The sequence below is a fragment of the Microtus pennsylvanicus genome, chromosome 17 (genome assembly GCF_037038515.1).
Source record: "Microtus pennsylvanicus isolate mMicPen1 chromosome 17, mMicPen1.hap1, whole genome shotgun sequence".
In the NCBI taxonomy this organism is placed as follows: domain Eukaryota; kingdom Metazoa; phylum Chordata; class Mammalia; order Rodentia; family Cricetidae; genus Microtus; species Microtus pennsylvanicus.
Window position 1 is genome coordinate 44,884,298 of NC_134595.1, and position 17,280 is coordinate 44,901,577.

At 43.8% G+C, this 17,280-nt stretch overlaps 1 protein-coding gene across 1 annotated transcript; it reads right to left on the minus strand.

Moving 5' to 3' along the window:
- Nucleotides 1-291: 291 nt before the first annotated feature.
- Nucleotides 292-13,444, minus strand: Tm4sf20 (transmembrane 4 L six family member 20). The gene is made up of 4 exons (XM_075951320.1): nt 13,210-13,444; nt 7,734-7,799; nt 3,621-3,772; nt 292-1,017 (listed from the first exon to the last, which is right to left on the minus strand). Exons 1-4 carry the CDS (start codon nt 13,390-13,392, stop codon nt 735-737), a joined length of 684 nt encoding a protein of 227 aa, XP_075807435.1. The 5' UTR covers nt 13,393-13,444; the 3' UTR covers nt 292-734.
- Between the last annotated feature and the right edge of the window lie 3,836 nt (nt 13,445-17,280).

The window sequence follows — 17,280 nt, forward strand, 5'->3', positions numbered from 1 at the left end:
TTGTAGGTTTTTAGTTTTCTCTGTTTTATAACATTTTAATACAGTAAATACATCTTGTTACCTTTTAAAGAACAGCATAAATAGAAACCAACTTTTAAAGGCCTGTTTTTTTTTTCTTCACGGTATTACGGTAAACCATGAGAAGATGTAAGAAGGCAGAGTAGAGTGGATTGCCGTGTGCCTGTCAGCTAAGTACAGCATTTCTCTGTCAGCTTCTTAAGACCAAGACACCCGCTTCTATAGCCATCAAACTACTCTCAGGTCTAGCAGAAGTTTTTTCAACATACACAGGGCAGAAAAAAAGCTTTACTAACTTCTCCCCAGTATCAGCCGCTGATGACTTTTTTCCAGGTGTGCTACATGTACAATATGCTTTATATGTGAAAGGCTGATTTCTTTGTTTTATTGATTTTGATTTTGTTTTTCCACACAGGGTTTCTCTATGTAGTCCTTGATGTCCAGGAACTTGCTCTGTAGGCCAGACTGGCCTTGAACTCAGAGATCTGCCTGCCTCTGCCTCTGAGTGCTGGCATTATAGGCATGTGCCACATGGTCCAGCTTGATAGGTTGATTTTTTTTTTAAGTTACTTCAGAGATGGTTTCAAAAACAACTTTTTGTATTAAAACCACTCAGCATTCCAGATGAAGCTCCATTATTGAACTTATAAAAGCATATATTTGAAATGCGATTTTCAAATTCAATGTACTGACATTCTAGTTTATTAGCCTTTAAGCTACACAACTCGACTCCTTCGCGTAGAGACACCACCACACAGACAGCCAAGGAAACCAATGAGTATCTGACTGAGCCCAAACAGGAGCTCGAGGATTCCGACGAGCAGGAGACTCAGAAATACGGAGAAGTGGAAAATCCTGTGTCTGTCTTCTTCAGAGTTAGAGCTGGGAACGCTCCAGTTATTGATTATGTCACTGACGGTGGAGTTTTTAGAATCAGTAGGAGAAACACAAGATTTTTCGAAGAACCACTGGAGATCGAAGGATTCAGGCTGGAAGTTACTGGGGGGAAAGGAGAAGGGTTAAATGTGCCTATGAACAAAAAGACCCAGTATGGTAAGACCCAGTGTCCATTTTTAAAGACTGTATACAGAAACCATAGCTAAAGTCTGGTTTTCTGAGCACATAAGCATAGCCCCAACTTTAAAACCCCACTTAGAGCACGTTATATCATTCTCCGGAGAACACGTGGTCTTAAGGAGAGCCACATAAGATTGAAGGGCAAAGAAATATCAACTGTCGGGTATTTGTGATTTTTGTGAATTTTTTTGTTTGTTTGCTTTGTTTTTCGAGACTTGGTTTCTCTGTAGCTTTGGAGTCTGCCCTAGAACTAGCTCCATAGACCAGGCTGACCTTGAACTCACAGAGATCCGCCTGCCTCTGTCTCCAGAGTTGGGATTAAAGGCATGCACCCCCACCGCTTGCCTCTGTGTCGGGGATTTGAACCTGTCCATGCAGACTTTCTATTTGCAAAAGGTAGGAAAACAATCTCTCTCTCTCTCTCTCTCTCTCTCTCTCTCTCTCTCTCTCTCTCTCCCTCTCTCTCTCCCTCTCTGTCTTTCTCTCTCATACATACACATACCCACACACAACACTCGGTTTTCACCTACATCTGCTCTGAGGTCAGATGGATGGTTTTTATTCACAATATTTCAGATAGGTCTGATTAAAACGATAGATGGCCCTTCTAACATAAAATGAGAAGTGTTTAGTCCTAACACATCTGTTTCGGGATGATTTTGTTTTGTTTTTTGTTTATCAGAATAAAATGGAGTAGACTCCCAACAACTGACTTTGGACTTGAGAAAAATAACAGTATTTGCAACACATGGCCTATGAGACTGGATTTGCCTGAGACTAGGATTGCCCTATTGTGTAGGCCTCCGCAGCTAGACTAGAAGGGATTGACTTCAAAGCTTGGACTGTGACCCACTATATTGATAGGCTGTAGTCGTTCCTTGACGGTTAAATGTGTTCAGTAGCTGTGGTTGGGAGTCAAAATTGTCCTTACTGTAAAGGAATTTCTTTGAATTTTGTTTAGTTTATAATAACTGCTATATAAATTTTGAGAGTTTTTTTTAAGTAGGTAATAGGTAAAAACAGTTATTTCATAAAAGTAGAAGAGTTAAATCTGGTGGATTTCCCAAACTAAATGTCTAACTAAAGGTAGCTAATGAATTAGATTTGTCTGCCTGTTTTTGCAAATTATGCCAAAATTCAGCCATAGAATTGTCTCAGTGGACCATGTATATGTAACTTCTAATGTAAGGTGTTGTTACATGACAAATATTTTTATGTCTGTCTATAAGTACCTAGCATGAGCACAGGTATCTACTAGCTGCTGTTTCTTGTGTTTTACTCATGTTTTAAGTTTCAGAAGGGAAGGGCTGGGATGGTGCTCCCATGGATGAGCACTTGCTGGGAAAGCCTAAGAACCGGAGTTCGAATCCCAGTGTCCACACAGAACCCCAGAAGACAGTGGCCACCGGTAACCCCAGCACTGGGCAGGCAGAAACAAGGGACTCCCTGGAGCAGGCTGGTCAGGCCCCAGGCTCAGTGAGAGAGCCTGCCTTGGAAAACAAAGTGGAGAAAATCTGAGGACACGTGACATCTGTCATCAAGCTCTGGCCTCCACATGCATTGGCAGCCAGCTGCACAGCGGTCCACACGCATACCAGGCATCGTAAATGCATGAGCGCCATACACACAAAAAAATGAAAGCATCTGTGGTTTACAAATTTAGTGGTTAATTAGGGACCAGTTGGATGGCTCAGATGTTTAGAGCACATTCTGTCCTTCCAGAGGACCCAACACCAACCAGGGGCATCTTACAGCTACCAACTGCCCACGACTCTGATTCTACAGGGCCTCCATCGATACCTCATTTACAAACACACACAATAATAATAATGAGAAAATAAAAATAATAATTAGGGCCTGAGGAGATGGTTCAGCAATTAAGAGCTCTGTTGCTCTCCTAGAGGACCTGGGTCTAGATGTCAGCATCCACATACTAGTTCAAACCAGTCTTAATTCCGGTTCTAGGTACAGTGCCCTCTTCTGGTCCCTGTGGGTACTACACATGTGATGCTCTTGCATAGAGGCAAAACAACTCATGCATAATATTTAAATTTTAAAAAAGTGCAAGAGGCAGGCGGATCTCTGTGAGTTCGAGGCCAGCCTGGTCTACAAGAGCTAGTTCCAGGACAGGCTCCAAAACCACAGAGAAACCCTGTCTCGAAAAACCAAAAATAAAAAAAAAGTGCAGACGTGGAGAGTAAATGTTCCCCTCACACATGGCTATTCCCAAGGATCTAAATTAAGTATATATTCCCAGAGCTTTTAAGAGACATACACATATAATCATGAATTTTTACACAACAAGCAAGTATAAGCCCCCTGAGATCAACTAGATCATTTAGAAGAGATCATACCCAGAGCATTTGGGTCGTGCAGCCCCTCCACTTCCTTGTGAGATGTCACCCATTTGTATTAATTTACCAAGTCCTTAGGAATGTTTGAGAAGTCGGGACGGAGAAAAGCCTAGCATTGTGCATCATAGCTACCTGCAGCTCTATGAGACAATGCGACAAAATGCTACTCACCTTAAGTTTCTCAACGAAAACTCACAAGAGACAGTACTGTTGGCTTGAGAGTTACAAATGAGGGGACCTTCCGCGAGAGCCTGGAGTGACACCAGCATGCAGTACACAGCCCCGATGATTGTAATGACGCTCAAGAGCGATGAGAGGAGCATCTGGAAAAGAAAGCCCACGTTGTCATACGTCCTTGCCCTCTCAAGTCGGTCTGTGCTCCTAGAGTCTTTATATGTGCGTGGTGCTTGTACATGTTTGAGTGGGTGTGTTCTGCACATGCCTGTGTGTTCATGGGGGGGTGAACGAGATTGATGTTGGGTGTTCTCCCTTATCACATCATTCTCCACCTTATTTTTGAGACAGAGTCTCTCACTGAACCTGGAGCTCAACCATTTTGCTAGGCTAGCCAGCCAGTGAGCTTCCACGCCGACCTTTCTGCCCCTCTAATGCTGGGGGGTGCCCCTGTACCGAGCCTTCAGGTGAGTCCTAGGGATCCAAACTCAGATCCTCAGGCTCATATGTCAGACACTTTACTGAGGGAGCCATCTCCCTATCCCCGTGTCGTCCTGAGTCTTGAGGCTGCAGTTTGATTAGGTGTGGATTTATGAAGGGGAGGGGCAGAGATCAAAGTCTGCCGCTGAATTACAGTTGCCAAGAGGTGATTTACACTTACCAATGTCTCTGGAAAAATCTCAACTTCTCTCCCCTGGGTTTTTATATTCCCTGTGCTCACGGGAAGCTGGCTCCTCCTTCCTCCTATAGAGCTCTAACCACATTTGAGCCCTCTGCTGGGTCCTAGCCACCTAAATTTTGATTCCTGGGCTCTTGGCTCCCGATGCTGTAAGTGGCCAGTGGCCACCATCCTTAACCTATCTGTCAGCAGCAGGGCAGAGAACACAGCTACTCAGCTGTGCACAGCAAAGTGGGCATTTTGCCGTGGGGGCCTCTTCAAGGCATCAGCATCCCTGGTCTCCACCCAGCATCCTCCCAGTCCCGCATGACGACTAAAAGCTGTCTCAACAACACCACGTGACCCTTTGGGATATGGGTGGAGGGTCTAAGTCTGCCCACAGTTGAAAATACTGCGGAGGGAACGTTTGTGCCTTTCGTGAATCTGGGTCACACAGGGTGTGGAATTTGGTGTAAAAAAAAATAATGTTGAATGTGTTTCCTTCTTAAAAAAAAAAAAACCTAATTTTTATGTTTCACAAAGTTGTTAGTGAATACGATTATTTCAAAGTCAAACCTGAAGCAAGAAAAGACTTTTCTTTCCTGATGGGAAACTCTTAGCTCCTGATCATTGTGTGCTTCAGACCCCCAGGATCAGGCAGGTATGTGGAAGGGCATAGGACCACACGTGTGCTACCTCATGCAATCCTTGAGCAACCCTAGGAGAGCTATCAGTATTCTCGTTTGGGGGAAGAGAAAACTAGAAAGGAGGAGATTGACAGCTTTTTAGGAAACCTGTCTAGGAAATACTGGTGCCCAGGTCCTTCTCACTTAGCATCCTTAGCTGAAAGCACACGGTAAGGGGAGTTAGGATCAACTGTAAATCCTGATTCTCCAATGCTATTGAGACTTGTGCAAGCTACCAGATTTACTCCTGGAGAAGTGCCTGTTATCTCTGACTGGCCACTATGAGGGAACCTTGCTACACAGTTTCAAAGTGAGGAGTCTTCAAGTGATTGAGAAAAATCATCATATTGAGAAAGAAAAGGGGAAGGAAGCAAAGATCTCTCAAATAGGAGGAAGTAACAGGAACAACTGGAAGAAAGTCCTGGTGTCCCCTGCCAAGAAGGGAGGAGAATTTCATGGCACCTTGGTCTCATCTAGACCCAGAAGGTACCAACTGTAACTTGATTGAACCCCTGACTGCCAGCAAGTGAACGCATTGCTAAGAACATTAACATAAACAGGCGATCACTGTTTAAGTGACCAGGACCATTGCTAACAGCATCAGCAATGGTACAGAATGCCTCGTGCCCCCACCCCCAGCAGCCCTTGCAGATGCTCAGCTTTGAATGGCCCGTGGTTTTGCTGAAGCATGACTGAACTGGATACAACTCAGATTAGTGTCAACAAAACAACCTCCTAACTTAAAGCTAGTGTTTACATGAAAAGTGGCTCCATTGAGGAAGGGAGAGATGGCTCAGTGGGATGAGCACATACTACTCTTCGGAAGGCCCAAGTTCAGTTCCAGCATCCGCTATCTCACATCCTGTGACTCCAGGTCCAGGGGATCTAACACACTCTTCTGACCTCCTCGGGCAGGGCCCTCACGGTGCATTTTCACAGAGACATAATTGAAAAACATAGCTTGGCTCTCCCAACCTGCTTGTGTCCTTGAAAGAAACAGAACTTAACCGACCATTTAAAAGACTATTTTTTTTATGAAAGTACGTGCAAAAATGTTAATAGAAAGTTGGGTTAAGAACAAGTCATGTGCTGGTTACTTTTCGAGTTCAAAGAATCAGAAGTAAATCATCTTGAGAATTTGTGAGTATCACACAGAAGTGAGGTCGATCTGCACTAAGATATGATATTTTAGGAACAAAACTGACAGGGAGTAGAAACCAAAGCCTAACACAGAATACTTGCAAAGTAGCAGGAACAAAGTCAGACTGAAAATACCATAGTTGAAGTGATTATTGTAATCCTAGAAAAACAGAGAATGCCAGGAGTAGGGGGGAGGGGGGGGGGAGAGAGAGAGAGAGAGAGAGAGAGAGAGAGAGAGAGAGAGAGAGAGACTCAGTAATTGAAAGTGATTGCTTTTCTTTCAGAGGCCCCAGATTCAATCCCCAGCACCTATGTGTCAGCTCAACCTCTGTAATTGTACTGCAGTTCTAGGGGATCCCACACCTCTTCTGGCCTCCACAGGCAGGGGCATAAGTGCAGGCAATACACACACATGCATAAAATAATTTTTAAAGACGTTATAACACAACCCATGTTGTCTGGGACATTATCCGCTTTAGGACAGTGGCTCTTCCCCAAATCACCCGGTGCTTCTGAAGATTGACACATGCAAACTCTTGGGATCCACTCGGGTGCTCGCAAGTTTGAAATCTCCCTAGATCTGTGTGTGTTCTCATCTGAATGGGAACCATGGATTTAAAGCCTTTCTGCCAACCTCAGCCCCACGCAGTGGGTATAGGTGCTTGTCATTGGTCTGCCCCAGTGTCCTGTTCATGGTATAAATAGTGTAAGGGCTGAAATTGGTGGTCTGGTGGGTTTAGATTAGAAAAATATTCACTGTGCTACCCTGGTGAATTATTTCCTTTTTTCTTCTTTCTGATCATTAGTGCCTTGGTCAACAACGAGATCTCCCAGGCATGATGACAGAGGCAGGTGCATCTCTGCAACCCAGTCTACATAGTGAGTTCCAGGACAGCCAGGACTGTATAGAATCTGTCTTAAAAAATTTCTCCATCAATTAATTATTAATTAAAATAAACTAAGACTTGACCAGTGCCCACATTAGGGTTTTGGGGGATTAAATATGGTAGGTATTAAATGTTTGAAAAATAATTGATGTCCCCTTTAAGAACAAATAGTCTGAAGTAAGAGCGATTAACCTAGCAAACGTACCTTTCCATGTGCAGTAAAAATCTGAGGGTGCGTTTGCCCTGAGTAGTTTATACACTACTCAAACAAGCGTGGTAGTGTTAGGAAATTGACTACAGTTCTGGATGTGACAGAAATCCTCATTTAAAAAACTTCCAATTCTTCAGGTGAACTGAAGGTTGAGGAAAGGACCAAAGGCTAGTTCAAAAGCTAGATGTCTTTGTTGTTGTTGCTTGTTTGTTTGTTTGTTTGGGGGGTCTTTGAGTAACAGCTCTGGCTGCCCTGGAACTAGCTGTGAAGACCAGGCTGGCCTCGACCTCACAGAGATCCACCTGCCTATGCCTCCCAAATGCAGGGATTAAAAGCTTGTGCCACCACTGCCTGGTTCAAAGCTAAATCTCTAAGAGAAAAAAAAAAGCTGTCTTTTCATCCTTTATATGACTATTTAACAAACTCCAACAACATTTGTCCAAGACTGAGGCCCAGCAGATGCTGATGGCTCAGATGCTGTAGGCTGTTAATGTACTTCAGCTTCCAAGCCCACCGCCTGTTACTCACCCCTGTCTTGTTATTGCAGCATGCTCTTTTTCTGGAGGCCAACGACATTGTTGTTGCTGGGATGGCCTGGAAAGAACGTTAAGAGAAAGGTGAGTGCTATCGCTTCTTACCTGATGAAAACCCATCATCAGCACCTTCCATGGACTGCCCCTTGGGAGAATTCAGGGCTCTGGAGAACAAAAGAAAAAATCTGGCAAGATTCTTGTGTTGTGAATCTTATCACCGGTCGGTAAAGACTGAAAGGGTGAGAGCTGAGATAGTAGCTATGAAGCTTTCTGGCTCCTGTTTACTCAGAGGTGGCTATAGTTTCCTGGATTTTAATTGGAGCAGGATGGCTTGTTGATGCATGAGTCTTAGAGGGATTGGTTCTATCACCCCAATCTTACCTTGTCATCCTCTCTCTCCTACTCCGCTTTTCTTTCTCTCCCCTGTTATATCTCCCCTCCCTCTTTTCCTTGAGTTACTATAACCTCCAGCCATATCCAATTCCCCATAAATTAAACAAGTCAACTGGGGAAGAAAGAAATTGACAGTTTGTTTGCCTGGCGTTTGGCAGGGACCAATTCACCATCGCTCCCACGAGCCTCCCTTTCTACTCCCCTGGCCTCCGGCATCTTGCTAGTCTCCTCCAGCTTATGCATGAGAATGACAGTTGGTCCCACCTGCTCTTTTCTGCACCTGCATCCTTAGCATGTGCTGATTTTTGCTGTACACTGACGTTTAGAACTCTTTGGGTTTTTTGTTTGTTTGTTTGTTTCTTTGTTTGCGACAAGATCTTACTATGTAGTCCTGGCTGGCCTGGAACTAACTCACTGTGTAGACCAGGCTGGCCTTGAACTCCCTGCCTAGTGCTGGGAATAAAGACAGGCAAAAGTTGCATTCTGTACAACTGAGGAGAGCTTTACACTGTATCACATTCTTAAGAGTTAGTTTTCGATTTTTAAAAAGAATTAGGCATCAGCTATGACCGGAAGCTCTTGGCGAGGAGTTTTGCATCGTCAAGGGACAGAATGTCGGTTGCTTCCTTTCACTTGTGAATTTTTAGCTCTGACTGAAGGTGTTTGCCAGCTCAGCTCGGCTACCCTGGATTGGTTCCCCTACCGTCTGCTTTGGTAGCATGGCCAGGCTCAGTAACTACATAGCAGACGCTATTAGAACTGAATGTGTTTTGGTTTGTGTCACCCCCATAACCGTCCTCTGATGTAGCGCTAATGTTCGTTCTATCTCCCTCCCCCATTTTGCCACTGTCAAAACAGGTGGAGCAAGTTTGAGGAACTCGCCTAAGAAAGTGGGAGTGTTCAGAGCCAAAGCCAGACTCTTGGCCACTGCCCCACATCAGTGGATCCTTAAAGTACACAAAGCCCCATTCTGGTCCCCAGAACCCCACCACCCTTGCTCATGGCACGCTCCTTCTAATGGTCCCTTCCCCCACTTTCTTCCAACATCACATCCACCTCTGTATTTTCTAGAACACAGATTTATGCCTCTCACAAGGCAGCTTTCCCAACACATGTCACCCCATCTTATCCTGTGCTGACTCCATGTCCTTTGGGTTGCTGCCAGGCTTTGCTCACACATTGAATACTGATGCCTTTCCAATTCCGAAGTCACGCATACATATGGCGCCCCAACCGCCCTGTGCATAGCTGAGAGCCCAGAAGAAAAGGAAGAAGAAATCTGTCAGCATTTATACGTTCTGCTTTTTCTGGTTGTCCCAGAAGACACTGCTTTCTGATCTTACATAACAAATCATGTAGAACAGGAACTGGTGAACGTGCACTCCCCACCCCTGTCGCTTTATTTTATAAATAAAGGTTTATTGGAACCCTGTTCATTTGCATATTATCTATAGACTTGCATAAAAACGATAGGGTTGCATAGTTGGTGATTCCTGAGCATATTTAAATACATGCGTTTTTGTGAAATTCAGTCTTGCTTTTCCTGTTTGTATAAGTAATTACTATTCATTTTCTTGGCAGGAGCCCATGCTTTCTACCAGTTTTAGAAATGGTACAGTTTCATCAAGGAGGTGCACGAGATCCATAGACAGTTAGGAAACTGTGATAGAAGCCAAGCTTTGGGGAATCCTAGAGGCTCTTGAACATGAAGGCAACATGCAAGGCAAAGGCACAGCTCAGCATGAACACAGAAGCTCTGCTTGGCAAAGGCTCTGCATGCAATCTTATCTCTTTGACTTGCCGTCATCTGCTCTCCACTAAGGTTTTAATAACTGACTGACAAATTACCCTGATGTAATGAGTAAAGTCAATAAAAAGAATGATTAAGGCCCAGCTTATAATTAACTCTATATAAAGTAAAAGGGCTTTTCTGTTTATATTTCTCAAGGAACATTTTTAAATGGTTTTAATGCTCGACCACGTAACATTTATATTGACGTCCCCTCCCTTAGTAATAATAATATTAAGGATAATTAACTACGTGATGCTTTACTTTGATTATAGTTTCAAAAGATAAAAAGGTTCGCCTCTGAGTTGGGTTGGTTCTAAAACCATAAATGACTTCATAAAGTAATCAGCAATGAGCCCAAGAGTTTCTATCATATGCAATTTCCTGTAAAATCCCCCGTTTCTGACGTGACCCTAATTTGAAATGGAGCACTGTGCATAGGATTTAAGGGCTATGACTGTATTCTCAGCACACTTAGGCGGTTCTTTCTCACAAACTTCCCTGCAGAAGCCAGAATCTTGAGAGAAGTCACAAAGGACATACCTCCCGCTACAAAGATGTACTTCCTCCTTCTGTGTGCAGCCCAGGACCACGAAAATATGCTTGCCTTCAGAACGCTGCTCTCCCCCACCTGTTTGCTTGTGGGCTAACTTCTAACCTGAGGGTCTCCCTATGGGGAGCAGCCGATGTTTCCATGCATTCGATACTTTAATGGTCTCTGGTAAATATTTATCGGGGGAAGCAAGGTCTACTCAACTGTGGTCCAAGGAGTCCAGATTCTTGGGAAGCCTTTCGCAGGTGTGTGTAACCTTTTCTGTGATTCAGCTTCCTGGTCTTCTTACTTTATGGGTTTTTACCTTTGACCCCTGTGGGCCTGGGACACGGACTGAGGCTGATGGTATTTAACTGGCTTTGGCATTAGATAAATCTAGAACTGGACTTCACACCCACTGTGTGACCTTGTGAATGTTCTCAGCCTTCTGTTCTCTGGTCTGAAAAGGAGAAAAGATACCTGCAGCCCAGATGGTCGTGGGGCTGAAACTAGACATCGTGGTACCTAGTGCTCTTTAATACTTGTAGCAAATCTTTAAAATATCCTCTCTTGTGTTTGAGCAGTACCAACTCAAATCAGGAGTTAGCTGCATTTCCCCACACAGCTTATCTCAGCTGGGACACTGCTGGGAGCTTTGCAGCCATGGCTCCGATGCTTTTGGCTGGCTTCTGATTCTGTTTACACCAGGTGCAGAGGAGGCCAGCCCTGCTCAATTCTGAGGAGCCCTTCTAGAAGACTGGATGCAGGCCTGATGCTTTGCCGTTGCTTCACGCTGTTCAGCCTGAAGAGACCTGGCACAGCAGTTTGAAGAGGTAGCCAAGATTTTGCAAAAATGCTTTTCCTGTGACTGTGTCTACCTGAAACAGACGGCTAGATCACTCCTGTCGGCAGAGGAGAAGAAGCCATTAATCTGTGGGGAAGGCTTTTCAATGTCTTTGCAATGCCAGAAGGGTTCAAGTATATAAATATATGTAATATATAAAGTTTGATATAGTGTGGCCTTAGAGGTTTTGTTGCACAGGATTTTTGTTTTGTTTTGGTTGGTGGGCTGTTTTGGATGTTTTGTTGGGTTGGCTGGTGGAGTTTTTTGAGACTCAGTGTCATACAGACAAAGTGACTTCAGATTTTTAATCCTCTCTCCTTGGTGGAAGACCTTCACATGTTTGGCACAGACCTCAGCTCTAAGACTGTCTTTAAGTGAGCTTAAGAGAAGCCCAGTAACAAGAAACTGATCTTCGCTAAGAATTGGTGACCCCCAGGTGGGAGAGAGGGCTCAGGCGTTACGAAAGACGCAAGCTTGAATCCCAGCACCCACATCCATCAGAAGGCTCACCACTGCCTGCAGCTGTCCGTACAACACCTATATAAATAGATTGATTCAAAGCTGGGCATGTTTGTGCACTCATAAGCACCACAAGATCCTGGGGTGTGAGTAGAGGAGGAGAAAGAAAACATGAAGTGGGGAAGGCATAAGACACTTCCTCCAACAATTCGTGATCCAAGTAGAGAACCCCTCTTTCTTTTATGTTCTGAGTTTCTTAAAAGTTAGTTCAATGTTTCATTATTTGCAAAAACCTTAGTAATATCAACGATTACAGTGCTCTCTCTCTCCTTCTCTCTCTCTCTCTCTCTCTCTCTCTCTCTCCCTCAGAAGCTCATTTCTCTGGCACTGACTAGACCCCCCGATGCACCATACAAATGATAGGACAAATGAAAGCAAGGTCCTAGGTGCTGAGTTGTCCATTTCAGCATCCCTGATCCCATCACACAGATACCAAAACAGAGCCCTGGGATACGTGACTTGGTTGTGGTAATGTAGCGGAGACAGACATGCTGTCTTTCCGATTCTTCCAGATCTGAACACTGGGTTCTACAAGTGGGTTCTACCCAGACGGGCTGCACCAGAATCCCTGGGAGAAAATGTAGTAAATGAGACTCGGCCCTGCTGGGCTGGCTCCCTCCTGAGGACACCCACAGGTCCTTGCTGGACCACTGCTGCACCACCCCGTGCCAGACTTCAACAGAGAAGGTCCATTCACTGTCATCAAGCTCTAAAGCTTTCTGTGGCATTCTGGGATCTATGTAATAGCCAAAGCAAAACGTCTATGTTTTCGGTGGCTGTGATAAAACACCACGACCATGGCCAAGCAGCTTCTAAAAGAGGCCCAGGATGTTGATCTGTGGGCCTTAGGCCGACTCTCTTGAGAAGCAGGCTAAGCCTCACTGTGCTGCCTCCAAGACTGCCCGTGTGTAGGGGTGCTTCTCATTCACACTGTTGCTGTGTTCCCTATCAAAATGCTCAGAAATCAGAATGGGGCAAAGAAAAAGATGAGGCACTGAATTAAAAAGACGCCCCACAGAGCTAGGGGTGTAGTGCCCTGAGTCCTATCCCCAGGACCACATAAAAGGAAGAAAAACATTGAAAAGAAAAAAAATCCTTACTATTAAATAAGAAAATCCAGAAGTGTCGTCCTACCTGTGAAGAGATGCAGTAGGTACGAACCTTCCATCAACCTATTTTTGCTTTTGCCTTAAGGTCCCTAGGATGAACCACAGTTTTCTTTATGTAAATTGTCATTCTTCACAATATAAAGTATAAATCATTGATAAACCTATTTTCCTAACTGTATCCTATAAAGACATAGTTGGCTGCAAGGTTGAAAGTCACACACAAAAGACCTCGGTACAAAAGCAGTTCACCCCCTCTCCAAGTCAAGTCAAGTAGCTATTACTCACCATCACGCCTGCTCCAATAATTCCCGGGAACCACCATTCATAGCAAGAGATGGGGTTTGGGGACGCCGAGTCGCCCTCCACTAAGCTCACACCCAGAGGTATACAATTAATAACCACTCCTAGAATGACCAGAATCAGCAGGCTGAAGCCATTGCAGGATGTCCACCCCTCGCAGCACGTCATGGTTGTCGTGATGCCGTTAAAAACGTCCTCCAACTGCCTGGGCTTGTGTAGTTGCCTGGCCTTTTATCCCAATGTTCTGGTTAAAGTTTAGCACATATGAAAAATGAGTTGTGAAAAACAGTTCAGAGTTCAGTCCGCCAGGATTTTATGAGGATTATGACGGGAACTAATAATCATTTTATATTATCATAGGATGAAGGAAAACAGGCAGAAAAAAAAAATCTATGTTTGCTAAGTGGTGAATTTACACATGAATATAGGTGAGTCAAAACTGACAAAAATGGACTTGTTTGGCATAAGCCCTCTAAAATATTCCTTCTGAAATGCCTTATAAGATGTCAAAAGACAAGTATATCCAATTAGAATAAACTATGTTTCATATGTTGATATAATTATGTATGAAGTATTTCTACTTTTGGAATTATTCAGTAAGAATATGTATAAGATTAGGAAAAAACTTCTCTACAAGTATTCCTGATTATTCTAAACATTGGTATTCCATTTGCGCTGTTTGACAACATACAGCATTTTTGATGCTGTATAAAGTAGATAATCTATACACGACCCACATATGACATCTGGGAAATCTGGCTGATGTCCTTAGAAGGAAAGTGACCAAATATGGAAACCATGACAAAAGTAATGGGCGAGAGGGGAGCAGAGATGATGGTGTCTGGCTTTATTCAAACCATGAACTGTGGACGCAATTTCTCTTTCTAGACGTCGACTCCATGATCTCTCCTACTACCAGCTTGTGAGCCTGCCATGGAGAGACTCGATCAGCTGGGAGAAGCTTCAGAGACAAAAGTGCTTGTTCCTCCCAAGTAGCCGCCATAGTCCCAGGGAGGCTGCCCGGATGGTGGTCCCCAAGGGGCCCAGAGGAGCCGCAGCAGCATCTGGATCCAGGCTCCCACACGTACTGAGGCCATGTTTGAAGAGGCAGCGATGGTCTCTGCTCTCATTATTACCGAAACTGGCCTGCTCTATTTCTGAAAGATGAGTCATTAGGCAACACCTGCGTACGAGTGGGTAGTAAAATTCAAATGAGTACATCCAGAAGAAACATGCAAACGTCAGCCAGCTCTAGCTATAAAACCCTCCTTCTATTCCCAGAACGCAGATTTCAAAGATACTATTGGAGGCGGTGAGGGACTACCGTGCTGGAGGCCACTGGATTTACGGCAGGCAGGGGGAAGAGAAAACATGTGGTTGGAGAGGAGGTGGCCCACTCGGTGGCTTTCTGAGTCTTGGTTTCTACCTTACAAAGAATGGCTATAGACTTGTCCTGCTGTCCCATAATAAAGTACCCTTTCCTACATTTTAGTGAGTTTCTAATTTTCTGCAAACAAAAGAGCTAAAAACAAAAGATACTAAAGCCAGGTAAGTACCCTGTTTGGCACATGGCCTGGCAAAACCATCAGGAGTCCAGATGTTCAGAAGGAAGTAGTTTATTCAAACGGGCTAGAAACCAGTGTTCCATCAGGTTCTGAAAATGGCTAAAATTTGACCAGAAAGTGATGAAAAAAGCATTCTTATAATCCTCTCAGTTATACACACACACACACAAATCGAAATTATTCTGACTGTGTTAAGTGAAAAGAGATGCTGTTGAGAGAGATTCTGCCTGCAAAACATGCTTTAAAAGGCCAAGAGTAAAGATTGGCAGCTTTGCGTGTCTGCAGGAAGCCTTCCCAGGACATGGCATCTCAACTATCAAAAGAGAGCTGCTACCTTTGCTGCCTTCAAAAAGGCAGAGAAATGGAACAGTCAAGTTCAAACACACTTTGGTTTCGGTGTGGGTTGGGAGACCACTGCACCCCACCACACTCTCCAGGCAGGTGACTAAACCCTGGAACCCTGACCTAACCACTATCATTTCAACTGCATCTTGAGGACTATGAAACTGCCGTTGGAGCCATGAAACACAGACGATTCCATGTCCATCATGTTCCTTTTCAACAGTCATAGACTGGAGCAAGAAGACAGCCTTTATTTTGTATCTCTCAAAGGTCCACCTAGTCATTGCATATCTACTTTCCAGATGCAGAAGACCCTAGGGGAAAGTAATGTCGTTGTTGTACAGGAAGGACAACTAAAAAGACACAAGAACGGATAAGAAGCAAGAAAGTTCACCATCATCACCAAAGCTATCTCACCGAGGTTATAACATCAGATCCTTTGAAAACAGTTTGAACCAAATTTAAGCTTGTGTGTCTAGAATGACATGTAATCTTTTTAAAAGATGTTATGACTCTCCAGCACCTACTGTCTTTTCTATTGTGGCTCTGAAGTTCCACTCTATGTAAAGGGGTCACATGGTGGCAAGCCAGGTCTTAACCAGGATTATTGACGTCAACCAGGAAACCTTCTGTTGACTCACTCTATGTCATTGTGTCTATTTGTTTGCATTGCCCTATTGTGTTCAGCGTCAAACTTTGTCTTTTTGTTGTTGTTGATGTTGTTGTTGTTATTGTTTTTATTTTTGTGATAGCATTTTTCTGTGTGTGGCCGAGGATGTCTTAAACAAATCTCTATAGAACAAGCTGGCCTCAAACTCACAAAGATCTGTCTGCCTCTGCCTCCCTAGGCTCTTGGATTAAAGGTCTGTGTCACCACTGCCTGGCTAACCTATGTCTGTCTTATAACCTTCCTCTACCTCTACCTCTACCTCTACAGGAGTTTGAAACCTGTGTTCCCAAAGTATCAGTTCCAAGGGTCAGCAAGAAAATCAAACCAAAGACAGTGAAACACAACATTTTTCTACTGTTTTATTGATAAATTATATCAGGGAAGACGGGAACATTTTAAAGTTAAAACTCATACAATATACAATCAATGTTAGAAGATATGTAAGTACAGGTATTTCATCAAAGGCAAACATTTCAAAATAATACAATACATGCTTTATTATTATTATTATAATCATTATTATTTTGGTTTTTAAGACAGGGTTTCTTAGTGTAACAATCCTGGCAGTCTTGAAAATTACTTTGTAGACAAGGCTGACCTTGAACTCAGAAACCCACCTGCCTTTGCCTCCCAAGTTCTGGGATTAAAGGCATGAATGCATCACCACCTCACGACTTACAATACATTCATTCATTCAGTTGAGATCATCAATGTGAATTTGCTGGATCTTCACAAACATTATCCTACTTTCATTACTATGCAGATTATAATTGGTGGTGGATTTTTAAAATATGAACACATTATAATGCTCCCAGACTTCAAGTTATTTATGTGATGGGAGTATCAGGTATAGACAGAATACAAATCTTCAAAGGGTAAATGTAGAAAAGCTATGAGTCAGTTTTAAGAACTCAATAGATGCATCTGCTATTAAAGTTGAAGAGGACTTTAGAGATTCTGAGCTCAACTTTATTATTTCATAGATAAATGAACATAATTCAGGGAGGCTGACAAAATTATCCGTGATTTGGTGTCTCCAGCAGAGCACAGACTTATTTCAGTCTTCGTTCTAATAAGATATATTTCTATGAAGACTCACAACTTGATATGTAGCTTAAATGGAAATGATTATACCCTACTGTCTAATGCATGCATGTATGCATGTGTGTATGTATGTAATATAAAAGTATATGAACCTGGATGCCACGATCAGTTCCCCAGAGGCCAGCAGTCTTCCTAGCAACAGCACTGCTTCTTGCAGCCACACTTCTGTTGGCAGCAGCCACACTTCTGCTGGCAGCAGCCCTTCCCACAGCCACAGCCACAGCCACAGGAGCGGCAGCAGGTGCGGCGGTAGCAGCAGACCACAGGGGTGCAGCAGCCACAGCAGCCACAGCAGCGACCACAGCAGCCACAGCAGCCACCACAGCAGCCAACCCGGTAGCACCTGCAGGTGGTGCAGCTGTTGCAGCCTCCACA